At 55.2% G+C, this 25,284-nt stretch overlaps 3 protein-coding genes across 6 annotated transcripts in view; 1 reads left to right on the top strand and 2 right to left on the bottom strand.

Annotated features, from left to right (window-relative positions):
• Positions 1–880, top strand: part of Dnajc11 (DnaJ heat shock protein family (Hsp40) member C11) — a 49,093-nt gene extending 48,213 nt beyond the window's left edge. For both annotated transcript variants that reach the window (XM_087214421.1, XM_004863702.4), the window contains one exon: positions 57–880. In XM_087214421.1, the coding sequence (XP_087070547.1) occupies positions 57–215 (159 nt within the window). In that variant the 3' untranslated portion in view covers positions 216–880. The remainder of the gene's footprint in view (positions 1–56) is intronic.
• Positions 168–8,120, bottom strand: Thap3 (THAP domain containing 3). 3 transcript variants are annotated; one of them, XM_004863700.4, is made up of 5 exons: positions 7,507–8,120; positions 4,418–4,610; positions 2,358–2,414; positions 2,006–2,110; positions 168–1,736 (listed from the first exon to the last, which is right to left on the bottom strand). In XM_004863700.4, exons 1-5 carry the CDS (start codon positions 7,953–7,955, stop codon positions 1,479–1,481), a joined length of 1,062 nt encoding a protein of 353 aa, XP_004863757.2. In that variant the 5' UTR covers positions 7,956–8,120; the 3' UTR covers positions 168–1,478. The 3 variants fall into 3 exon arrangements, with proteins under 3 accessions (XP_004863757.2, XP_012920568.2, XP_012920569.2); XM_013065114.3 differs by lacking the exon at positions 2,006–2,110; XM_013065115.3 differs by lacking the exons at positions 2,006–2,110; positions 2,358–2,414.
• Positions 8,121–8,249: 129 nt separating this feature from the next.
• Phf13 (PHD finger protein 13) lies at positions 8,250–16,234 on the bottom strand. The gene is made up of 4 exons (XM_004863704.4): positions 15,825–16,234; positions 13,721–13,822; positions 10,839–11,376; positions 8,250–10,482 (listed from the first exon to the last, which is right to left on the bottom strand). Exons 1-4 carry the CDS (start codon positions 15,861–15,863, stop codon positions 10,256–10,258), a joined length of 906 nt encoding a protein of 301 aa, XP_004863761.1. The 5' UTR covers positions 15,864–16,234; the 3' UTR covers positions 8,250–10,255.
• Positions 16,235–25,284: the final 9,050 nt, after the last annotated feature.

The following is a 25,284-nucleotide window of genomic DNA, read 5'->3' as shown; positions in this document are numbered from 1 at the left end:
TGGGTCAGCCTGGCGCATGCCGCCTGTGACAGCCTGCGTTGCTGTTTCCGTTACAGCTCACAGGATCGACACGGATGGATAAGCTGCTTGAGGACCTGGTTTGGAAGAGACTTCGAGAAACCTTTTCCTGGGAGTCTACAAATTTGGAAGCGGGAAAACCCCAGAGATCAGATGTTCTATTTTATTTTATTCCACTAGAAGATGGTACCGTATGAATTCTGTGCAGGGATATGCAGACACCACACGTGGGTGCTGCAGGGAGGACTGGGCCAGGCGCGGGCCCCCGGGGTCACGTCCCTGGAGGGTCGCCACACAGAGCTGTCAGGGCGTCCTGGTCTCGCAAGTCGACACGGAGTGCAGGGAGCACAGTGAGGATGCGGTTCGCAGCCCAGACCCCCAGACCTGGGCACCTGGGAGTGGATTCGCACCGAGCCCTTCCTCTGCTGAGCAGCCCTTCCTCTGCTGAGCGTGCTGGGCAGCCTGAGGGCACCGGCTGGAGAGGAGTCTGTTCTTCTTGCCTCGGGGCCTTTTGAATCATTCCCTGGCCTAGGCGCCTATGGAGCTGCAGAGCTGTGTGCTCAGCATGGGGCCTCCCAGGAAAGGGCAGAGCCAGCAGGGCCTGCCGAGCCTGCCAAGCCCAAGTGTGGATCTGGGCCCGGCACCGGCTGGCAGCACTCGCCACCACAAACAGCCCTCTTCCTCCCGTTTTTTAAAGTGGCCCAGGCTAACCAGTTCTGTCCTATTTATCTCCGTTTTTAAATTAAAAAGAGGAAGTTTCTCTGCCAGCGCCACACGGCGGTGCTGCATGAGCCCCACTGGGTGGCCGGGCTCGCATGGCCTGCGCTGCCCTGGCGCCTTTGCAATAAACGGCTGAAAGCCCGGTGCGGTGCGCATCTCATTACCCGCGTGTCCACTGGGGCAGACCCCATCTTCCCTTCTGGACCCAGACCCGGAACTGCCACTTCACCGCACCCGGGGTCCGCCCGAGAAACAGGCCTCAAGTTGGGACAGCAGGGAGGCCAGGATTCTTGGTTTTTCTTGCTTAGTCACAATTTTCCTGTAGCCAGTCAGTCATCCTGGCCTGTGCTCTAGAAGAAAACAGGAAGTCACGGACTTAGCAGCAGGAAACACAAGACAGAAAGCTAAAGGAAGGAGAGACCTGCAGTGTAGAAAGTCGCGGCATTCCATGGCCGCCCAGGACCAGGACGTCCCCTGGGGGCAAGAGCCGTGCCTCGGCCTGTGCTTGGGGAGGCTCTGGCCCGGAGGCAGGCAGCTCCACACTGGGCCGCCCAGGACGCTGGCAGCACTGAGGGGCAGCCTCCCTCGGGTCCTGGCCCTGGTGTGCAGCCCAAGTGCAGCCCTGCTGTCCCTCCTGAGGCCTCAGGTGCGCGTGCTGCTCATCAGGTGGCCTGGCTGTCGCCTCTGCCCACAGCTCAGTGCCAGTGCGGAGCCGTGTCCACAGCCGGAGCCCCTGGGGCTCAGCTCTGCAGCCTAGGCCCGGCCCCTCGGGCTCGGAGGCGGCTGCACATCCTGCGCATTACCAGCCTCTGGGCCTTCAGACGCTTGCGGAGCTTCTCGTTCTCCCTCAGAGTGAGGAACAGCTTCTTTTTCAGGGTGTCCAAGTCCAACAGGGCGTAGCTGTGATCCCACGCCTGCCTGGGGTGGAGTCTGCTTGGCCCCGAGCAGCTGGCAGGTGCGCCGGGGGCTTCAGAGGTTTCCAGCCTCAGTGGCACAGCCTGGGGACAGAGGGAGCAGGAGAAGCCTGGGCAGCCCTGTGTCCCCAGCAGGAAGTGTCCTAGCGGGGAGGTGGGCAGGGAGGCCACCAGCAAATTAGCCTGGCAGCAGCCCTGTGCAGAAAGACCACCTTGTGCTACTGTCCCCAGGCTACACAGGCTGGGTCCCCGAGGGAACATCACGGGCCCCCTGCTCCTGGCGCTGGGGTGCGCTCTGGGGCCTGGCAGCTCCATCTTGCAGCCAGCAGAGCCCCACACACCCCTCGCTGTACCTGTGACACCAGGCCCTTGGCACTGGGCAGCAGCTGCTGCTCCTCAAGGTTGGCGTCCGTGCCCTGGGCAGGGCTGGGCTCCCCAACCCCCACCGAGGGGCAGACCTGGGGACAGCAGGCAGAGTCAGCAGACCAGAGTCTCCCACAGCTGCCACGGTCCATCCCCGAGTAATCCCTCATGAGAGCTGAGCCAGGGCCGGCCGCCTCGTCGGCCTCCCATGTCCAGGACAGAGAGAGCCTTGAGAAGAGATCCCTGAGGTCCCCGGTGCAGGACGGGACCCTGGCAGGCGGCCTCACTGCCCCTGGCCCAGCCCCGAAGCACACAGAAGTGGGACGCCCAGTGCAGGCTCACCTCCTCCTGAGAGTCGGCCTCTCTGCTGCCCGCAGGCTCCGTGTCCTCCCGCACCAGCTGCAAGACAGACAGCTCGGGTGGTGGGGCCCAGCCCAGCTGCCTCACTGTCCACCTGGTGTCCCCTCTCCAAGACATCCCCAAGCCATGGGTCCGAGCTCATGAGCAGGTCTCTGTCACCCCACCCTGCGGGGCACCACAAAGTGGTGAAGGCCAGGGATGGAGCAGTGGCCACAGGGCCCTGTTGCCAGCTTCTCCCACCCCCTGGCATGGAGATGCCGGGGACCGCAGTGGGCAGGTGTCAGCCTGGGCCACCAAACTCCATACCTGTGTGACGGGGCCTAAATGACCACCATCCACTGGCACGCACACTTGAGGGGCCCTGCTGTCACAGAGCCACGAGCCACCCACAGGGACAGAGCACCCGCCCCAAGGGCAGCTGAAGGCAGCCAGTGCTAGGTCAGCACTAGAAAGACAGGGCAGGCAAGAGAACTGTGCGGGGCCGGCAGACAGGGACTCGGCTGGGGGCTTGGGACAGAAGGGACAGAGACTGCAACATGAGGGGCAGCGGGTGGATACATGGCAGAGGCCGGGACCACCATGCAGGTCCCGGGCAGGAAGTTCTTCTCACTTTTGTTTTTCTTGGTTTTTTGAGGCAAGGTTTCATTATGTAGTTCAGGCCAGCCGCGAACTCAAGGCGATCCTCCTGCCTCAGCCTCCCTTGCGCTGGGATTGCAAGTGTGCACCACCACGCCTGGCCACGGCCTCACATTCCGAGCATGGTTTCTTCTGCACTCAGCTTCCCTCCTCTCAGTCGCAAGAAAATCAAACACCGGTGCCCGCTGGCCTTGCGTCTGTCCCATGGCTCATGGGCTGTCCACTTTGGACTGACACCGCGTGGCTTCAGTGGCCAGCCCCCCTGAGTTCCCCCACATCTCCACACCCCCATCACGATCTGGCTGCCCAAAACCATCTCGGGCCCCGCCGCCTCTCAGCCCAGCAGATCTGTAAGAGCAGCCCTCTGCCCTCCAGCCTGCGCCCAGCCACTCCACCTGCAGCTGCCCTGAGCCTTCCAGAGCCACCTCACCCCTCCGCTGCCCCAGGGTCACGAGCTGAGGCCCAGTGCCAGGGCCCCCTGGTGGCGTCTTGCATCTCTGCTGTCTGCCACCGCACACCATGCAGGGCGACACTAGCAGCCACCTGTGCTGGGACCTGAGCTCTGACTTCCAGTCCCGGGCCCCGAGAGAAGTGCTTTTCAGCTGCAGTTGGGCACTTGAGCTAAGTCGCCTGACCCTGCTCGCCATCCACACAGCTACACGGCACTGCTCCCACCCTGCCCTGCTCTTACCATTCGCAGCCTCTGCCCACTGTGCCCAGGGCCCCTCCATCTCTGCCCACGCCACACAGGCCCAGCGGGGCATGCACGGCACCCAGAGGGGCCTGACCGGAAACATACAGAGCACTGGGTCTGGATGCAGGTGGGAGCCTGAGCCTCCAGCAGGTGTCTCCACCAAGCAGCTTCAGCCAGCAGGACCCCGGAACAGCCCCCCACTCCAAGCACGGACCCCTCAGCTGCCTCAACAGCACCCTGCTGCACACAACAGCATGATTTGATTTTTTAAGACAAGGTCTCCCAGATGCAGTGGTGCATGCCTGTGAATCCGGGACTGGGGAGGCTGAGGCAGGAGGACTGCTGTGAGTTCAAGGCCAGCCTGTGCTACACAGTGAGACCCCTCATCTCAAAAAACAAAATAGGGGCCAGGGATTTTGCTCAGCGGCACAGCGCCTGTCGGGCAAGCGAGAGGTCCTGAGTTCGATCCCTGGTACCAAAAAAAAAAAAAAAGATGAAGTCTGCTCCGTGGCCAGGCTGGCCTCAAACTCCTGGGTTCAAATAAACCTCCTTGTTCAGCTTCCTTTTTTTGGAAAAAAGAAAACCACATAGATTCCAAAGTTCTCCTAAAGCACAGGACGGGGTCAGCAGGGCTGAAGGCCTCTGCGGCCGCCTTGCTCTTTGCCCTGCTCTCCTGGGCCTCTGCCCGCCCAGCTCCTGCCATGGTCCCTACCTGTGCCGGCTCCCGGAAGGCAAACACGGTGGGCACAGCATTGTGCTTCAGGTTTTTGCGGTTCCCAAAGGCACTGAAGCACTCGGGCCGGAAGTGCTCGGAGCAGATGACCGTGTGCTGCTTGGGCTTGAAGTCAGCCCGGCCGATGTTGAGCACCCATTCCTTCAGCAGCTCGGGCCGGCTGAATGGGAACCTGGACACAGAAGGAGCAAGGTCACCCCGCCTCAGCCGTGGGGGACTGCACTGGACAGCTTTGGAAATCCAGAATCTCACTTTGGGAGCAGACATCTCATTTCTGGAAGCTTGTGTCATGGCTGTTACAGGCATCCTTTTTTTTTTCTTAGGTTCTAGCTATGCAGTTCAGGCCTTGAACTCACTATGTAGCCCAGACTGGCCTCGAATTCCAGGGGATCCACCTGCCTCAGCCTCCCAAGTACTGAAATTAGAGGTGTGCACCACCACAGCCAGCTTTTTTTCTTTTAATGGCACCCTGAGTAGGAATCAAGTGAGCTGTTTCCCAAGCAGCACATGCATGCCTGGAGCCGCCTCCCACTCAGGCAGGAGCTGTGGGCCAGGCCCTGATCTCAGGCAAGGGACCTGGGAGTGACTCAAGGCCACTCTGGAGAGGAGGGACCAGGACAGAGCAAGCAGGCGGAGACTGGGGCAGTGACTGCTGAGGGCACACAGCAGGGAGCACCAGGCTGTCGGGGACAGTCACCCACAGAGACAACTTCCTCTGCGGTGCTGGGGTGGAGCATGCTGGGCCAGTGCTCTAGCACTCAGACACACTCTCAGGCTTTTTATTGTTTGGGGACAAACTCACCACGTTGCCCAGGCAGGACTTGAACTTGCAGTCCTCCTGCCTCAGCCTCGTGGGTAACTGGGACTACAGATATGCACCACTGTGCCAAGCTAAGAGGTGACATTTGAGGGAAGAAAGTGTTCAAATGAGAAAGGGGACAAGGGAGGGGGTTGGGGGAAAGGAAGGAAGGGATGAGAAAAAAGTGAAAACAGAAGGAAAAAAATGGAAACAATGCTTTTGTACATGGGGAGGAGGAATGGGAAAGAAAGAGGCGGGATGTGTCTCGTACAGAGCGGATTTCCTACGAGCTATCCTTACGTATGCCTGAAGTGTGCCCATAGAGGTTTTCCTAAAAAAAAAAAAAAGGGGGGTGGCGCCTCTCCAGCAGACACTGCAGGAAGCAGGCGAGCCAGCCGGGTGCTGTGGAAGAGACACCAGGAGCGAGATGGGGGGTTCAGATGTCTGTCCAAGGGGCCTCATTCTGAGCAAGTGCCAGACCAAACACCAGACTCAGGGCCTCAGGCCCATCCGGAAGCCAGGCAGGGAGGTTCACCTGGGGGCTCTGCCTCCAAAACAGAAGGAAGCCGTTTCCTGCCAGCTCGACAGCCCAAACCTGTAGTCCTAGCACTCAGGAGGCTGAGGCAGGAGGATCGCCTTGAGTTGACCACCCTGGGCTACGTAGTGAGTTCAAGGTCACCCTGAACTACATAGCAAGACCCTGTCTCCAAAACAAAACAAAAGAAAGGAGTTTCCTGTCCAGGAGGAAGGGGGTTTATAGTTTCCTGTTTGGGCGATCTGGAGTTTGTTTCGTGTTTTAGGAATGAAATTCAAAACACTTTCGATTGTCCCTGTGCTGAGGTGGCAGCAGGCCCAGTGTCTGTGAACCTATGACCCTGGGGGGGACGCACTGAGCTGTGCCTCACACACCAGCACCCCAACACTACGCTCTGGGAGGCTGAGGCAGGAGGGTGGCAAGCTCAAGCCCAGCCCAGGCAGCTTAGTGACTCAGAGAGACCCTGTCTCAAAATGAAAAATTTCAAAACAGCTGGGGATGGAGCTTAGTGTGAAGGCCCTGAGTTCAATCCCTAGAACCAAGGGTGAAAAAAGGTGAGACGGAAAAGGGAGAATCCAGCAAAAGGAGGCGGAGAAGGCACAGCTAGGACAAAGGGGACCAAGATGTGTCCTCGGAGCCACACAGGACAAGAGACCAGCCGCCTCAAATGCTGAGCGCGGTGGTGCACAGCTGTAATCCAGCGCTTTGGGAGGCTAAAGCAGGAGGATCACAAGGTCAAGTCCTGCCTGGGCAACTCAGAGAGACCCTGTCTCAAAATTTTTTTTTTTTTGGTACCGGGGACCGAACTCCGGTCCTTCCGCTTTCAAGGCAGGTGGCGGAACCACTGAGCTAAATCCCCTGCCCTTAAAATTTTAAAAATACAGTAAAAAGGGCCTGGCAGGTAGCTCAGCCGCAGAGCACCTGTGGGTTTGATGTCCAGCACGGGAAAAGAACCAGATGAGGTCAGACTACTGGACTTTCATCGTAAGGGTCACTGGGGACAGATCGAGGTGGTCCCTCCCACCCAGGCACAAGCTAACAGCAGAGATGCACGCTCTGGGAGAGAGGTTCTTACAAACTATCCTCAGCAGTGTTTGCCTCGCCGTTGCTACCAATGTTCCCCTCGACTGTAGACCAGATAAATTCCCGTAAATGCATTCATGGAAGACTGCAGCCCTGAAAAGGAATGCCAGCTACCACACGTTGCAAGAAAGGCCTCTCACAAACGCAATGGGGAGCCAGGACAGAAAGCACGCGCTGACTCCAGCACCGAGCAGGCTCAAGCAATCCGCTCTTACAGAAAGCGAGCTGGATCCCTGCGGGCAGTGGGAGAGGAAGGACGAGGGGTCCGGGCTGGGGTCTCCTGGGGGGGGGGGGGGGTGCAGATGTTCTTATGCAGCGTGAAGCGCTGGGCTGCGTACCGATGCGTGCACTTTTCTGCGTGGGTGTTTGACTTCGGAAGAAGCATTAAAAAGAGCCCGGGGAGGACGAGGCGCTGGCTGCCTGCCCTGGGGCGCTGCGACCTGCAGGGAGCCCCAGCTCGGCTGCCCGGCGCCTCGGGAGGTTGCGCCCCGGGCAGGGCCGGGCGGCGGGTGCGGGACCGCAGGGCAGAGCCAGTGTCGCCGGCCTCCCGCGCCCGCCGCGGCCGGGTTCCCTGCGGGGCACTGACCGCTCCGGCCGGGGCCGCGCGCCCGCCGCCGCCCTCCCCGCGCCCGGGCCAGCGCGCCCCCTCACCGGTGGAAGGTGAGCTGCTTCCTGCGGCTGCTGTAGCGGTTGCAGCACTGCCGGGCCGCGCACGACTTCGGCATCTTGGGCCTGCCCCTAACAAAGATGGCGGCGCGGGGCCTGCGGGCAAGGGCGGGGGCGGGGCCTGCCCGGGCCAGAGCAGGAGGGGGACTTGCTGGGCTCGGGACAGGCGTCAGGCCAGTGACAGGCGGCCGGGTCAGTGGGGTCCCGGCCCCAACTCGCGCAGAATCGGCCCCTGGCTTCCCGGTTCTGGCCCGCCCAAGGCGCACACCTGCCCTTTCCGCAGCTGCTGAGTAGGTGTGGGCTCCCCCTGACGTCACGGAGGGAGTCCCGGCGCCGGGCCGGCGGAAGACACCGGTGACCTCAGCACGTGGGTGACACCCGCACACCTGTAGCCCAGGGACGCCGAAGGCCGAGGCACAGGACTGAGCTCGCATACCTCCCTGCTGCACCCCAAGTTCGAGGCCAGGCCGGACCACACAGCACCCGCCTAAAGCTGTCCCTCGGCCTTAGGGCCCCACAAGGGCAGAAAGGGAAGCTTGGGCCTGGCTCCTCAGAGCCCACAGCTTTCCCGGGCAGGAGCCCTCCAGGGGCTTCCGCTTCCGCTTCCGAGCAAGGTGCACGGGGCGAGGTCTTCCCCACCTGTCCACCGGCTTCTGCTCCACAGTCTTCCTTCCCGTGGCCCTGGCGTGGGAAAGGAGAGCACACACGCCTGAGGGCAGACCGGACCCTCAAAGTAGCAGTATTTTTATTTACAAAATGTACAGTTTCACAGAAACAGCTCGCTTATACGCATAAACTTTGTAATTACACAGAACCACGTAAACGATGGCGAGTGTCTGGCCTGGCTGAAGCCCGGAAGAGGGGCCAACCTCAGGGATAACAGCCACCCTCCGTCCGCCACCAACCTGGAGCCCCCAGACTCTGGGTCATGCCTAATTTGCATAAAGAAGCTGACCGAAGTGACCCAGCTCAACCCACCCCAAAACCAAGGTGCCCAGCACCAGACACAGGGACAGATGTGTGAAGAGGACAAAACCAAATCGGGACAGACTGAGATGAGTATGGAATGCGCTCCAGAGCACATAACCATCACCAGAGCTGGCAGTTCCGCTCTAAAATCACGCGGGCTCCCAAACGCACATTTAAAATCTCGTGGAGCTATAAAAAGGAAGCAACACACTTTGCAACTTTGGTTTTTCTAACAGTGCGGACTGGAGGACGGGCATTGTCATGGGCAGATATTTGGCAAACTCCTCCCCAACCTGCCCAGAGGTTCGCCCCAGGCAGAGGCCGGAGCTGTGTCTAAGCCAGCTGTCTCTCTACAGAATTCTCCTTCAGGATCTTCACAATAACTGAGTTTCACAAGCCTTTTCTCTCTACTTTCACACTTTAATAGAAGCAACAGGATTTTTAAAAGCTAAGACAGGTGACTGGACAAACGTGCAAGAAACCAGGCCAAGAAACAGGCCCTGCTGCAGGGGAAGTGGAAGAGAACCCAGGGGCCCATGGCGGGCAGACCCACGCTGCTGCAAACACAACACTTTCTGCGCCTGAAGAAACAGCGCTATGCATACACACCCATGACTATCAAACAGGCTTGAGAGTGAATCTGAACTGCTGAGGACCGGTGCCAATCTGCGGAAAACCGGCCTCCCCTTTGCCTCCAGCCCCACCCAGCCGAGCTGAGGCCCTGGGTCCTCCACAGCTGGCCTGGGGCCGCCTCCAGAGAACCCCCCACCTACTCACAGCAGTTCATATCAGAAGCAGGGCCAGAGCCCTAACCCTGGCCGTGCAGTAGCAGGCCAGACCAGGAAGGTTCTCCTGCCCCGCCCCGTTACTGCGGGACACCATCCACCATCCGAGTCCCAAGAACTGCCTAACTTCCTGTGCTACTGGAACAGGTGAGGGAAGAGACGAGAACTGAGCACTCCCGCTCTCCCAACAGCTGCCCGGGCCCCTGCCCACCCGTACACCAACTAGGGAAAGGGCGCCCAGCAAGAGATCGGCCAATACTTTTGGCTGTGTCGTGCAAAAAGACAGGTTTGTATGTCGTGCAAAACCGGAAACTGAGTTATGAACATGGGCCACCTTGACCCCCAACCAACCCCATTCCCAGAGAGGTGGCCACATCCTGTCCCTTTCAGCAAACAGGGAAACCAAAGAACTACCAGCTCACCCGCCACCCCCAACTCCACAGCAGCTCCTGGGACCCTCGGGTGCGGCCGAGGCAGGCGGAGCATGGACCACAGAGAAGGGGTGATTCGGACATCCACTGTGCAGACACTTAGGTGAGACTGACACGAAGAAGAAACAGACACATATGGCTGTTCGTCTGCAGGCTGGGGAGACCGGGTAGCTCCTCTCCCCAGCACTGCGGAAGCAGGATAACAGCTAGCACTGGCTCGGAAGAGTGGGAACGGCGAACAACGACAGTACAACTTCACGGGGACCGTGTACCCTCGCTGTCAGCTGAACAAAGCCACTGCACTTAGGTGTTCATCCACTGCCGCCGCCAGGAACACAGCTCTGGCAGCGGCCGGGGCTGACGAAGGCGTTCTGCTCCCTGGCTATGTACAGTTTCTACCTGGGACAGCCTGTCCTTTGCTTAGGCACCTGAATGAGAGATCTGCCCACACCGAGCTAAGAGTTCTGTGCTCAGCTGAGGGAGGGCCACAGAGCGCCGTCCCTTCTGTTCCCTTGCCCTCCCTTGCCCAGAGTCTCCTGCCAGCAACAGTCAGTCCAGAAACAGCTTGCGGGAGCCCATTCGGGAGCGGTTGGAACGGCGGATGTCAAACTTGGAGTCCCGGCACTTTTGGCAGACGAACACTTCCGGAACGTTGGACTTCCGGATCTTCGCACAGGACAGGTGAATCCAGGTGTGGCACTCGTTACACTCTATCATGGGACGGCCCGCAAATGGCTTCATGCAGAAGCAGGTGACTAGGTCCCAGGAATCGTCATCTACAAGAAAAGGAACACATGTGAGGAGGGGAAGCCAGCACTCCTGGAGCTGACCCAGCCCAGGTAACTCAGCAACTCTGAAAGTCGAGTGTACCGCGAAGGAGGCTACAATGTGGGGTGACCAGGTACCACCCACCTGTGGCCACTTACACGCACCCTCACACCCTTACAGCCTGTGCGCTGCAGAACCCAGCTGTCCCTACAGGGATGAACCCCTTCCTAATCAAGTCCCTGGCACCAGCTCATGCACCTTTCCCTCCCCCAGGCAGGGCCTGGCCGCTGATCCCAAGACAGGACCCTCAACAACCCCCTCCCATCCACCGGCAGCGGCATCTGCACCCCGCAGGGACCCTGACCTGAGTCCACCATAATGTCCTCATCGTTGCCAGTGCTGTCCTCGTCCCGGAACACCACCTGCTTCCCCTGCCGGACAATAGTCCGTTTGCCTTCAGGTTTTATTTCTTTGACCTGATCGGGTGACACAGTGGTGGCACAAGAGCCACTCGAGGGAGTGTCGGAGTCCCAGCCTGAGCAGGGCTCGCTGGGGGCTTGGGGCAGACCCTGCAGGGCGGGGCTCTCGGGGGTCTCAGAGTATGGGTCTGCAGCCTCCAGCTTCAGCACGCCCCCTCGGTAGGCCTCCTTCACCGGGACATCGCTGTCCCTTCGCTTCCTCTTCTTCTTCTTCTTCAGTTTATCTGTCTTCTTTCTGTCTAGCAGGAAGTTGCTGGGCTTTGCCCGCTGCAGGAGGGTGGGCTGCAGATGGCTAAAGCAGCGGTCGGACACTGGCAGGGGCACGGAGGACGCGATGTCGGTGAAACCTGCATCCCAGCCGTCACTATCAATAGTGCCCGCGGTGCTGTTGGCAGGGCTGGGGCTGCTCCTCAGAGGGAGCTCCTGAAAGGACCAGGCAGAGAACAGGTTCTGGTTACTCCAACCAGGCCATGACAAGAACCAGCCCCCAGCAGAGCTTCCCCAGCCCACCCCGCCAGGACCAGAACAGCAGGAACCACCCTCGAGGACCAGAGATTTAAGGCCACACAGGAGCAGAGGAGCCCTTGGCTCTGGCCTAGAGCCAGGACCCAGCGGCTGCTGTCAGCACCCAGGAAAGGGGCTGGGGAGGAGGTGTAGTAGCGTAACACCTTCTCAGCTCACGCAGGGAGCCCCGAGTTCCATCCCCAGCTCCCACATATATTTGGATTTTTTTTTTTTTTTGGTACCAGGGATCAAACTCGGGACCTTGCACTCGCAAGGCAGGCAGCGGAACCACTGAGCTAAATCCCCAGCCCCCCAGCTCCCACATATGAAAAATAATAGCCCAGCTGGGCATGGTGGTGCACACCTGTAATCCCAGCACTCTGGAGGCTGAGGCAGGAGAATTGCTGTAAGTTCAAGGACAGCCTGGGCTACACAGCAAGACCCTCTCTCAAGCCACAAAAGTAGCCACTTCTTTTCCCCTCACTGTAGTTTCTCCCCTTTCCTCTGTCCTCCCTAAAGATGTACTTTTCGTGTGTGTTTTTTGGAGACAGGCTCTTGCTATGTAGTTCAGGCTGACACTGAACTCTATGTAGGCCAGGCTGGCCTCAAACTCACCACAATCCTCCTGCCTCATCCTCTAGAGTGCCAGGATTACAGGCGTGCGCACTACCACACCTGACCTAAAGATATATATGTGGGGCTGGGGATTTAGCTCAGTGGTTTTGAAGCCTGCTACACAAGCTCAAGGAGCCAAGTTTGATCCCTGGTACCAAAAAAAAAAGAAGATATATATGTGTGTGTGTGTGTGCATATATATATATATATATATATATTTTTTTTTTTTTTTTTTGGTACTGGGGATGAAACTCAGGTCCTTGCACTTGCGAAGCAGGCAGCAAAACCACTGAGCTAAATCCCTGGCCCAAATGTGATTTTTTCTTTTTTTTTTTTTTGGGTACCAGGGATTGAACTCAGGTCCTTGCGCTTGTGAGGAGGCAGGCAGCTAAACCACTGAGCTAAATCCCTGCCCCCCCCCTTTTTTAAAGGTAAGTTTGTGGATTAAGTGAAGTTGAGAATTTCCTATTTAAAAAAATAAAAACTTGGAGATATCCCAAAATACTGCAAAATCGAAGTAGGTAATTACAGCCCCAAAGCAGCAAGCTAAACTCTGGTTCTTTGGGTCAGTCAAGCATGTTATTTGCAAACAGTAGCAACATTCTACATGGCACAAAGCGCACATTATCTACCTATATGACAAGTGGAAAGAAACCAATGCCATGATTTTGCTTCCTAAAAGCACTGGATTCTATTTGTAGCTTAGTATGATAGCAACAAGGCCTCTGAAAAGTTTGAGCCCCACAGCAGCTGACCACAGTCCTAACCATTTCTCAGAAAAAGAAAACTGTCCACTCACATGGGGTGCAGGGCACAAATCCCTGAAGATGCAGTGATGGGGTGCTCTCGACAACCAGGGGTCCCCAGTCCCTGGGCAAGGTAGCTCCCTTTCTTTTTTCATTTGTACCAGGGAACGAACTTGGGACCTTGGGCTTTTGAGGCAGGTGGCGGAACCACTGAGGTAAATCCCTGGCCCTAGGTAGCTCCCTTTCAGTGCCCAGATGTCCTCGTCTTTAAATTGGGATTTGAAAAGTAGCAGCTGTGGGCATGGTGGCACATGCCTGTGATCCCAGCACTCAGGAGGCTGAGCCAGGAGGATCACTGCAAGTTCGAGGCCAGGGTGGACTACAAAGAGTTCAAGGCCAGGCTGAACTATACAGCAAGATCCTGTCTCAATGCCAGGGATGTAGCTCAGTAGCAACGAGCATGCCTGACAATCTGGAGGTCCTGAATTCAATCCCCAGTACAAAAAAAAAAAAAAAGACCCTGTCTCAAAAAGACAAAAAGAAAAAAACCCACGTAGGCGCTACTTCCTATGGCTGTGAAGACCAAGAACAGTGCCAGCCACAGTACACACCCAGTAAACAGTGGTCATTGTGGACAACAGCTGTATATCAAACACATCATTGGCAAATAAATTCTGAAAACTTGCTCCATTATTGTACACAACCCCGCACCACCACCCCTACTGGGGATCCAACTTAGGACCTTGCTTGTCAGGCAGGCGCTGCACCAGTGAGCTAAATCTCAGGCCCAACCCTGCACTTTCCATCAGAGCTTCAGCTGCCCTCCATTCCTGAGGACCAGATTCCTGCTAGCCCCCAGGTCATCAGTCCAGCCCTCAGAGTCCTCAAGGGCCCGGAATTACCTCCTTCGGGTATGGGATGTAGCCAGCATAAGCCAAGACGAAAGTGCAGAACTTGTTGAAGTCCTCCACGGTCCTGCGCCTCTTGTAGCTGGGGGAGTACTCCTGTGATGGAGAGAAGGGGTCAGTGTGAAGGGAGGCTCCTGCCTGGGACAACAAACACCGCCGGAGCTGAGCTGTTACCATCAGCCACTCAAAGCCCAGACTGCTCCATTTACAGCCTAGAAACACGATAACCAAAGTTCAAGTCAAAAAATAACAGTTTTCAGAAAGTTGCAAGAGAAGTATTAGGATTTTGTGCCAAGAACACTGGGAAACTGGCGAGGAGATAAAAGGGTGCACAGAAGTCTGTCTACCTCTTGGAACTCATGAGGCATTTTCTGACCTTATCTACCGAACCCTGAATGCATATCAGGACTCTAATAACTACGTTTTTGCCAGATTTTCCACTTGGAAACTACCCTCAGCTACAGCTGTTAACCGTGGTATTTTAAATGATTTCAAAAATCGCTATGGGTCCTTGCTCTCCAGATCTAACTGCTGCCCAGCCGGGGCTGGTGAGGACCCTGTCTGTGGGCTCAGGTGGGCTCCCCATTCCCGCGAGTTGGGGTGCCAGGCCCAGAATGAACTAGGAAAGTTCCTGCCGCCTTAGGTGCACGTTTCAGATGTGCCGGGTTCCTGATCAGGAGTCCCTGGCCCCTTGGAAGTGGGAACACACGCCCAGGAAAGGGGTTCTCTCCCCGGGAGAAGGCGCCTCCGTGGCTCCGAGCAAGACAGCTGCGGGCCCGCTCCATCCCCGACTATTTACTGCGGCTTGCCCTAGGCACCTTATCCCCGCCGCCGCCCCCCCCCTCCCCGCCCCAGCCTCAACCTAGGCTCCCCGGTTCCGTACAGCAGCGCCCAGGCCGGCCAGGGAGAGAGGGGACGACAGGCTCGGGGTGGTCCCTCAGTGGAGGAGCGGGGAGAGCAGCGGGGCGCGTACAGAGGCCCCCCAAATTTTCCTCCAAAAACGCCACATTTTTCTAAAACACTCTCAACTTGCTCCCGACCGGCCACCTTTCCGAGCGCTTCCTGCGCGGACGCAAGGGCCGCACCCCGGCCTCAACTCGGGGACAACTTTAACTTCGCGGGGACCGCGCACAGTCGACGCCAGTCGAGGCGGCGCCCGGGAGGGAGGGGACCGTCCCAGGGAGGCAGATGGCCGCAGCCTCCGCCGCAGCCCGCCCCGCGCCGCCTGCCCGGGCCCGGAAGGTGCGGGGCCCACCTCGGGGTGGGGGCTGCGGGCCGCAGGCAGGATTTGGGGGTACCGGGGCTGGGGAGGCCCCACCAAAAGCCACGGGCGGCAGCGAACCCCGATGGCACCCGGCGCCGCCACCGACCGCTCCCCTCCCCCACCCGCCTGCCCGAGCTGCCGGACCCGCACCCAGACCCTGGCGGCCAGGGGAAGGGGGGGCCCGGGACCGAGGCCGATCCCCGGAAGGAGGGGGAGGGAGCGGGGGCGGAGCGAGTAAAGCCTGAGGGTGGGAGGCGAGGTTCTGCGGGCGCGCTCGCGGGGGCTGGGGCGACACTGGCTGCCCGGGGGCTGGGGGACCCCAAGGACAAGGCCCCGAGAGCCAGAGGGGGCGGGGGCCGGGCGGGCGTGCGCGGAGCCAGGGGGCGGGGCGCGGCCCGCGCCGGAGCCGGAGCCCGGAGCCGGGAGCCGGAGCCGGAGCCGGAGCCGGGGTGGGGGCGGCGGGCCGAGCGGCGCCGAACGGGTCCGGGGGGCCCAAGCCCAGGGCTCGGGGGACCCCGAGAGGGGAGCAGGAGAGGGCGGCGGGCGGGTCGTGTCCGGGGCCAGGGGCTGGGGAGGCGGCGGCAGCCGGCGCGGGGGGCGGGGACGCCCCCAGTCCCGGGGCGACGCGGGGCGGGAGAGGGGCGTCCGCGGGCGGGTGGGCGCGGCGCCCCGGGGAAGAGATCCGGCAGGGCCGGCGGGCGGGGGACTCGGCGGGGCCCGGGCGGGGGCTGGGCCCGGGGAGCGGCGAGGCGGAGCGGGGGAGGGGGCGGCCGCCCGGGGGACGCGGGGGTCCAGTTGGCGAGGCCGGGCGACCGGGGCGCAGCTCGCACTCACCTCCGGATGGAAGGCGGCGGCGCAGGAGTCGGAGTCCATGGTCCGAGCGGGGGACGGCGGCCACGGGAGTCCCGGGCCGGGCTGCGGGCGAGGGGCCGCTCTGGACCGGAGGCTCCGGCGGCCGTGTGGGGCGAGGGCGGACCCGGGAGGGGTCGCCTCGGCTTAAGGTGACGAGGGACTCGGTTTGTCGCGTTGGCGCTCGGTGCTCCGGGACTGGCGGCTCTACAGCCGAGCCGAGTGAGCGATGTAGCTCCCGCGGCTGGCGCGGCGAAGAGGCGGGAGCGGCTCTGCGGGAGACGACGGCGGCGGCGGCGGCGGCGGCGGCGGCGGCGAGCGGGAACCCGACCGGCTCCCCGACCTGACGCCCAGTTCGGCTCGTGTCTCGGGAGGGAGGGCGGGAGCGCCGCGAGCGCTGTCGGGAGGTGTAGTCCGGGGCGTCCGGCCCCCGTGGTTAGGGGCGTGGTGTGGGTGGCGCGGGGAGTTCTGGTAGTTGTAGTCCTTGACCAACCGCCACAGCACAGAGAACCAGTCACAGGACTCCAAGCCCCAAGGGGCTTTACGGCGGTCGCGGGAGCGGAGGCGGGGCCTCGTGGACGCGAGCCCGCCGGAACGGGGGAGGTGCGGGGGCTCGCTTCTGCGCGGCCGTGGGGGAGGGGCGGTGCCTCAGCTTTGGCGCGCGTCTAGGCGGTGGGGAGCGGGGCGGGGCCTCGGGGGTGGGGGCGGCTGCCCCTTTTCTCCGGCTCGGCTTGGGGTGCACCCTTTGTGGGGCCGGGGTCCCCGCGGCGCGGCCGAGAGTGGGAGCGGTTCACTGATGTCCCCCAGGGCGGAGCGCGCTTACTCGCGGCCGCAGGTTCTCTGCCGGGTCCGTGGCAACGGCGAGCTAGGCAGCCGGGCCCCCTACGGGAGCGGGCTGGGCTCCGTGAAAGGCCGGAGCGCTCCTGCCTCCGTGCTCGGCGCTTTGTGTGCGTGACGCTGGGAAACTAGGCTAGGCCTTCGCGCAGACCTGCATCTCCAGCTCTTTTGTGTTTTTTTATTTTGAGACCGTCTTGCTAACTCACTAGCTCGCCCAGGCTGGCGATCCTCCTGCCTCAGCCTCCCTAGTTCTGGGATTACTGGCGTTCCCCGACCGCGGGCGGCTGTATCGGCGCCTTAAAGCTGCCGATCCACGCTCGCTTGTGTTCCCCCTCGCGTCTCGGACCGCCCGTGGGTTCTGCTGCGCGTCCTGAGGCTGGGCCCCCCCGGAGACCGCGTACTGTGTGCGCGACGGTGGGTACCGGTGTGGCCCGCGCTGTGTAGGCGGAGTGGGCGGTGTTGGGGAACCGGACCGCCGGGTGCTTTCCAACTTTGGAGGTTGAAGATTGATTCTTAGCCCGTTGCCTTGATGAGTGGCCTAAAGGAGGCCTGACATTAACACTGCAATCGTGTGGAAGGAAAAATGTCTACAAAATGCAGATGATTTCCCTGTCTCACGAAAACAAACAACCGCAGATGATTCAATAATATCATATTTAGTAGTTTCAGCGACGAAAGCATTTAAAAGGGAGCCACCAAAAACTGTAAATTCAGATCTGAAACGACTCCTCAGCATCCTGGAAGCCATGGGTTTGGGAGGAAGGTGAGGCTACGCCAGTTAGCACTGCTAGTTGGGTGCTTAGGGTAACTGAGATGGAAACTGTAGTGATTAGGAAACTAGATTTATCTTAGAAAAACTTATCAAGGCAGGCGTAGTGGTTGGTACACACATGTGGTCCCAGCACTCAGAGGCAGAGGCAGGAGGATCGAAAATTCCACCCCAGCCTAGGCGGTTTCGGACTTGCTGTGGAGTCCCTGTCTCAAAATGTGAAAGGGGGGGAAGGCCTGGAGATGTAGCTCGGGACCATAAAATTTATAGCATAGTGCTTTGCTCAATAAATAGTTGTTTTATTATTTGTGCAATATCACAACCCTATAGAAGGCTCCCCCAGGTGATAAATTGAGGTGCTTTATGAGATAATAGCCAGATAAAACTACTAAGATAAAAACAGGTGGGCTCAGCCTGTCTGGACTTCATTAACAACTTCTTGAGCTGTCACACGTTGTGACTTAACCACAGACTTAAGAATGTTTCCCTTTTTTTGGTACCGGGGATCAAACTCATGACCTTGTGCTTGCCAGGCAGGGGCCGGCACCACTGAGCAACATCCCCAGCCAGACTTAGAATGTTATCTGATATCCCTGGCCTGGGCAGCTGTCCTGGTGTGTCCAGGTGCCCGTGTCCAGGCTCATCCTAAGCAACTTGTTTTGCTTGAATGAAAAACTGGCTTTGAAGCCTGGCATGGTGGTGCACACCTGTAATCTTAGCACTTGGGAGGCTGAGGCAGGAGGATTGTCATGAGTTTGAGGCCAGCCTGAGCTACATAGCAAGACCCTGTCTCAAAAAAAAAAAAAAAAAAAGTAGCTTAGGGGTACAAAACTTGCCCTGGGTTTGAGCCCACACCAGAAAAAAATAAAGTGGGCACTCCTACATAGCACAGTAGTGTTCAATAATATTTTTTTTGTAACACCAAGGATTGAGCCCAGGGTCTCAACACTCTGTCTTCAGTAAACAGTAATTCTTACTACTTGGATATAACCAATACTGACTGTGATTTTTTTGGGGGGGGGTATCGGGACTTGAACTCAGGACCTTGTGCTTTCGAGGCAGGCACCGTGCCACTGAGCTAAATCCCTGTCCCTGACTGATTTTTTTTGTCCCCCTTCCTGGCGCTCCAATGTCAGGAAAGGGCCTTTTTTTATTTTGTTTTTTGTGGATATCTGTTCTTGCAGTACTGGGGATTGAACCCAGGACCTTTACTCTGAGCTACACCACCAGCCCTTTTTCCATCCCTTGTTTTGTTTTGTTTCTTGTTTTATTTTATTATTGTTTTGTTTTGTTTTTTATTATTTTAAAATAGTCTAAATTTCCCAGGCTAGGGTCAGTCTGGGAATCATCCAGCCTCAGCCTCCCAGAGTGCTGGGATTATAAGTGTGTTTCGCCAGCAGGAAAGGCCTTTTTTGTCTCACCTTCAACTTCTCTTAGAAATTTAAACCCTTTGGAAGAAGTATGGCTGTTACTAATTTCTTTTGTGTGTGTGTGTGTTTTGTAACAAGGTCTTGCTATGTGGTTCAGGCTAACCTTGAACTCACTGTGTAGCCCAAGCTGTCCTTGAACTTGCAGCAATTCTCCTGCCTCAGCCTCCTAAGTGCTTAGATCACAGGCATGTGCCACCATGCCCTTGGGTTTTTTTTGTTTTGTTTTGTTTTGTTTTTTGGTATGGGGGAATCAAACTTGGGTCCTTGCGCTTGCGCAGCAGGCAGCAAAACCACTGAGCTAAATCCCTGGCCTTCTTGGGTGTTATTAATTACCATCAAAAGACATAGAGGGAGGGTTGGGAAAGGGATGTAAAAAGAATTAAGATGTGTATGAGGCAGGAGGATTGCCGTGAGTTCAAAGTGGGCCTGAACTGTATAGTGAGACCCTGTCTCCAAAAAAAAAAAATGGAAGATGTGTTATGTACATGCACCAATTCTCCAGGATAAATGCAATCATTATGTGCCGCAAACGTATAATAAAAAATATTTACTATCGCTTTCCTAGACTGAAAAAAAGAAAACTATTACACCAGTCATTAGCTGGAAGTTTTGGTATACACTTGATCCCAGGATTCTGGGAGGCTGAGTCAGGAGGATTGCATGTTCAAGCCTAACCTGAGCAACTTAACAACTTAATGAGACCCTGTCTCAACTTCTTTTTTTTTTTTTTGGTACTGGGGATCGAACTCAAGTCTTTGCACTTGCAAGGCAGGCAGTGAAACCACTGAGCTAAATCCCCAGCCCTTAGTTTATTTTATTTTGGTACCGGGGATCGAACTCAGGACCTTGCGCTTTCGAGGCAGGCGCTGGAACCACTGAGCTAAATCCCCGGCCCCCTTATTTTTTTTCTTTTTTCTTTTTTTTGGTACTGGGGATCAAACTCAGGACCTTGCACTTATGAGGCAGGCATGGTGCCTGCCACTGAGTTAAATCCCTGGCCTTTTATTTTGTATTTTTATTGCCTTTTGGAGACAAGAGTCTTGCTGTGTAGTCCAAGCTGGCCTTGAACTCACAGTGATCCTCCTGCCTCAGCCTCCTGAGTGCTGGGATTACAGGCATACGAAACCATGCTTGGCTTCAATTTTTTAAAAATGGCTGGCAGTGTAGCTTAATATGAAGGCCCTGGATTCAATCCCCAGTACCACAAAATAAATAACATGAGTCATCACCCAAACTCAGTAGTGTAGTGCATAGCTGAGGAGTGATAAAGTTGGTTTTCTGTACCTGAGAAGCCTGTTCCCTATCTAGTCTGTTTCTCAGGTGTTCTGTACTGCTCACCTCCAGGGGGAGGATCAAGAGTCCCTGAGTAATTAAGAGCATTAGCCAGGTCCTTGGATTCTGAGTCTTTGTTTTCTTCTTTAAAAAAAAAATTATACCTGCTGCTGAATGCTAATTCTGAGAATGATTGTAATTGCTTAGGAAAGAGAAGGAGAAAGGCCAACAGCAGCACAGGTTGTGACAAGTTGAAAATACTGAGAATACCATGGTTTCCCAGTAAGTAACTTGAGAATGTAGTTATTTTAATGGAGTTACCAAATATAGCTTCACCTTCCTAAATCTCACTGGCTACACTGTGTGTTCATTTGGGGGAACATTCAAGAAAGCTTTCTGCTTCCCTTTTTAAACCCTGAGCTTGCATGTGGATGTGGGTATGGCCAAGTTTACTATTCCCAGAATAATTTCCTACTGTTTCTGCTAAAATTCTGGGTACATTCTTGGGTTGGGGATCTAGATCAATGGCGGGGCACCTACTTACCATGCAGGAGGCCCTGGGTTCATTCGTTCTTTTTTTTTTTCTTTCTTTTTGGTACCGGAGATTGAACTCAGGACCTTGGGCTTTTGAGGCAGGTGGTGGATCTTTCTTTCTTCCTTTCTTTTTGTTTTGTTTTGCTGGTTTTTTTGAAACAGGGTCTCAAAATGTAGTCCAGGCCGGCCTCAAACTCACTAGCAGTCCCTGTGATCCTCCTGCCTCAGCCTCCCTAGTGCTGGTGTTACAGGTGTGCACCACCACACCTGGCTACTGGACTACCTGGAGTCAATCATTTCTTGACTCTTGGATTTTCACATGGAGGGGAATATAACCAGCCCTACACAGAGAAGTAAATTTCTTGGGTTCTGCTTTCTGCTAGGATATAAAAAAAAGCAAATACAGATTAAATGCTTTTACTTACAGTATCTTATTTCCATATATAAATATTGTTAAAGAATACTTCAAACTGAGCATTGTGGTGTACACCTGTAAACCCAGCATTCCTGGAGGCTGAGGCAGCAACTTAGTGAGACTGTCTCAGAATCAAAATGGGTAAGGAACAGCTGGGGATGTAGGTCCATGCAGAGGCTCTGGGTTCAGGCTTCACTGCCACTGTCCTGGTTACTTTTCTCGTGGCTGAGACAAAATACCCAACACGCAGTGTTAAACAGGGAAAGGTTTATTTGGCTCACAGTGTGTAGAGGTCTCAGTCCATAATCAGCTGGATCCAAGGCTGGTCGGCTTCGAAGAGGAGAAACAGTTCATGGCGCCCACAAGGTAGCAAAGGTAACAGCGGGAGAAGACAAACCTCTTCTGCCCCTTCTATTTTATCCAGGCTGTTTAGGGCGGGCAGCACTCACGCCCTTAATCCTAGTGCCCTTGAGCTAGCACTGCACCACGGATCAATCCCAGCATCACACTCTAGATGCAGCCTCCTCTGAAAGAGCCCCACCTGTGACCGAATAAGGCTTTGGGGGGGGACAGCTAGACACAGCTGGAACAGCCACCAAGAAAAATGAATAAAATCATTCCATACTGTAAACACACTACTAAAGAAATTTAAATATAATAAAGAAAAAGTGCTGCAACATTTTTTAAAGAAAAAAGATGACACACAAGTACATTATTAGCAGAGTTTAGGAGGCCTAAAATCAGAAGAAGAAAAAAATCAGTGCATAGTAGGAAAAGCACGGTTGCTTCTGATTCTCCCAGTGCTAAGTGAAGTTTCCTAAATGTTCTCAAAGAAAGATAAGCCCCAGCAGGCGTGGTGGCACAATCCTGTAATCCCAGAACTCAGGAGGCTGAGTGAGGCAGGAAGACCACAAGTTCAAGGCCAGCCTGGGATACATAGGGGGATTCAGCTCAGTGGCACCACCAAGCCTGCCTGGAAAGCACAAGGTTGAGAGTTCAATCCCTGGTATAAACAAACACAACAACAAAACATACAGGTTTCAGTCTCCTCCTGTGGCTGGGAAAGGCAGACCCACTTCTCCATCGGAGTGCCTAGGGTGTAGAAGACTGTCCTCCCCCCTGGGGACTGGAGCCTGTGACCAGCTCCCCTCCAGAAAGCAGCCTGACTTCGGGGCCACAGTTTCAATGGTCCCTGTAAGTCGCAGCCTGCATGGCAGGGACTTTACATGGCTCTCCTGTTTCAACAAAGGCAAAGACAACCTCCACAACGAAATCCACATCACCCTGGACACACTCAGCCATTTGAAGAATTAAAAAATAAACTGGGGGGATACCAACGATTGAATCCGGGGGCTCTACCACTGAACTCCATCCCCAGGGCTTCTTACTATTTAAGACAAGAGCTCTTTAAATTGCCCTCCCCATCGGCCTAGAATCTGTACCCCTCCTGCCTCAACCTCTGGAGTCGCTAGCATCCAGGTGTGTGCCACTGTATCCTTGTGACATTTTTCATAGGTGGTTGTACAAGAGTTGTCATTTTTTCAATGTAGCTTTGACACCTAGGGCAACCAGTCCTGCTGTAGGGATAAACGACTTCAAGGAAAAAGAGTAAGTCCAAGATACTTTCCTCTCATGTTCTATGACCAGTTGTTTAAATATATATCTCGTGTTGGGGCCAGGGATTTAGCTCAGTGGTTTCAGTGCCTGCTGCAAGGACCGGAGTTGGATCCCGGGTACCAAAAAATCTAACTATATATGTAAAATGTATATATATCGTGTAAAATGAGGAAAAAAGGTAAAAATACACATTTTTTAAAATACAGAGAGGGCTGAGGATGTAGTTCAGTGGCACCACACCTGCCTTGCAAGCACAAGGTCCTGAGTTTGATCCCCAGTACCAAAAAAAAAAAATTCAGAAAGGATCCCAGCATGGTAATGCATGCCTATAATCCCAGCACTCTGGGAGGCTGAGGCAGGAGGATCAAAAATTTCAATTGCCCAAACTGGGCAACTAATGACATAAAAACCCTGTCTCAAAAAAGGGGTGGGGATTTAGCTCAGTGGTTCTGGTGCCTAGCCTCACAAATTGAAAGGTCCTGAGTTTGATCCCCAGTACCAAAAAAAAGAAATGGGTGGGGCTATAGCTCAGAAGCAAAGGCCTTGCATTCCACCTCAGTTTTTTAGGGAAAATCTCAATCACCTCTTGTCCTGTCTGCCTAAAATCAGAATTCAAATACCCAAATTAAAATGCCAGGTATGGTGGCTCAGGCCTGTAATCCCAACACTTTTGAGGTTGAGGTAGGAGGATTGTCCCACGAGTTGAGACCAGCCTGGGCTACATGAAGAGACCCTGCCTCAACAAACAAAAACACAGGGGCCAGGGATTTAGCTCAGTGGTTCTGCCACCTGCCCTGCAAGCGCAAGGACCTGAGTTCAATCCCTGGTACAAAAAAAAAAAAAAAAGAAAAGAACAAACAAAAACACAAAAGTACCCAAATTAAGTGATCAGAACATTATTTGTTAAATCATATTATCATAAGCAAGTTACTTAGGGAAAGTTTACCTTAGAAGAGGTGAACTTCTAGAATTTTCATGACAAATGTAATTGATAAACATTTTCCCACAAACTATAGTTTGGCGGTTTTAACATCTTCCTCACCAAACAGTTTCTACCACACCAAGGTGTTGGATGACCCAGGAGTTTAAATCACCTTAGTTAATATGGTTTGGTTGTAATTTGCTCTAATTTGGCCTGGAAGGATGATTAAGTCCCATGGAATTTCTCACAGTCCCATGTTCAACTCACAAGGCTGGTGAGTTCAAATAGCCTGGGGTGAGTGGGCACTCAGAACTCCAAACAGTTGACAGGTCTAATTCTGTGCCTTTCTATTCTCGCCTCATTCCTTTTCAGACTTAGCCATAGGCACGGTGCTTTCAAAGGAGCCCCCTCAGGTCGGGGTATCAATAATGTGTTACTCAGGTATGGAACCTCAGGCCCACACCACTAAGCCCTAGTGCCCACCCTGAATTCTGATTTGCATTTTGACCTTTTCTGTCTTTTCTTTTTTTCTTTGTTTTGCTTATCAGTACTGGAGATTGAACTCAGAGGTGTTTTACCACTGAGCTACATCCCTTCCCCATTTGGAATATTTTGAGACAGGATCTCTAAATTGCCCAGGCTAGCCTCGAACATGTGATCTCCCTGTCTCAGCCATGGGAGTAGCTGGGCTCAAGGCATAAGCCACCCGACCCAACCTATTGTTTGTTTCAATACACTGGGGTATGTGTATGTATAAACGTTTAGTACAGAGACAAAATGCAGGCAGGCAGGCAAAAACAGAACCTAACTCCCTAGCCAGGTGCAGTGGCACAGGTGTGTATTCCCAGTGCCCAGGGAGGCTGAGTCAGGAGGATCACAAATTCCAGTCCTGCTTGGCAATTTATGGAGACTTTTGTCTCAAAATTAAAAAGGAGTCCAGGCTGGGGATCCTGGGGCTATCCTATAATCCCAGCCTTTAGCGGGTAAGGCAGGAGGGTTGTTACAAGTTTAAGGCCAGATTAAACTACACAGAGAGAGACTGTCTCAAAAACAACAAATAATAATAAGTTTTCTTAAAGAGCTGGGAATATAGCTCAGTGGTAGAGTTTGAGTTCAAGCCCCAGTACTGGGGGGGGAAAAAAGACCCATACAGTTTGAAAAAAAAGGTTAACCTCACAACTTTTTTTGCTAGGCATATGATCACAAAGCAAATGAACATCTCTCCTTTTGGGTAATTAACTTCATCTTTATTCTTATCAGTATTATTATTCTTTAAATCTGCATAATTAGGTTGACAAAATGTTCAAATAACCCCTGGTGTCAGGAATGCGAAAACAAAACCACAGCCTGATGCCAGGTGTCCCAGGTACTCTGTAGGCTGAGGCAGGAGGATCACTTGAGCCCAGAAGTTTGAGACCAGTCTGGGCAAAAAGAGCTTTTTGTCTGAAAAACAAAACAAACAGGAAGGAAGGGAAAAAAACTCTATTCGATTGATTCGCAGCTATAGGAACATTAGTCATTGAAATACTGGGCCTAGTGCAAGGTGAAGAAGGGATCCGGAGGGACAGAGAGGCTCTTTCCTAAGCACCCCACTTCCGGGCTGCAGGGGCTGGGTCACAAAGCCCGTTCGCGTTCACTATTGGCCGGGC

This window comes from Heterocephalus glaber, unplaced genomic scaffold, assembly GCF_053883595.1.
Source record: "Heterocephalus glaber isolate CG9 unplaced genomic scaffold, H.glaber_assembly_v1.0 deba00001447, whole genome shotgun sequence".
Lineage (NCBI taxonomy): Eukaryota > Metazoa > Chordata > Mammalia > Rodentia > Bathyergidae > Heterocephalus > Heterocephalus glaber.
This window is presented reverse-complemented; position numbering and strand designations above follow the sequence as displayed.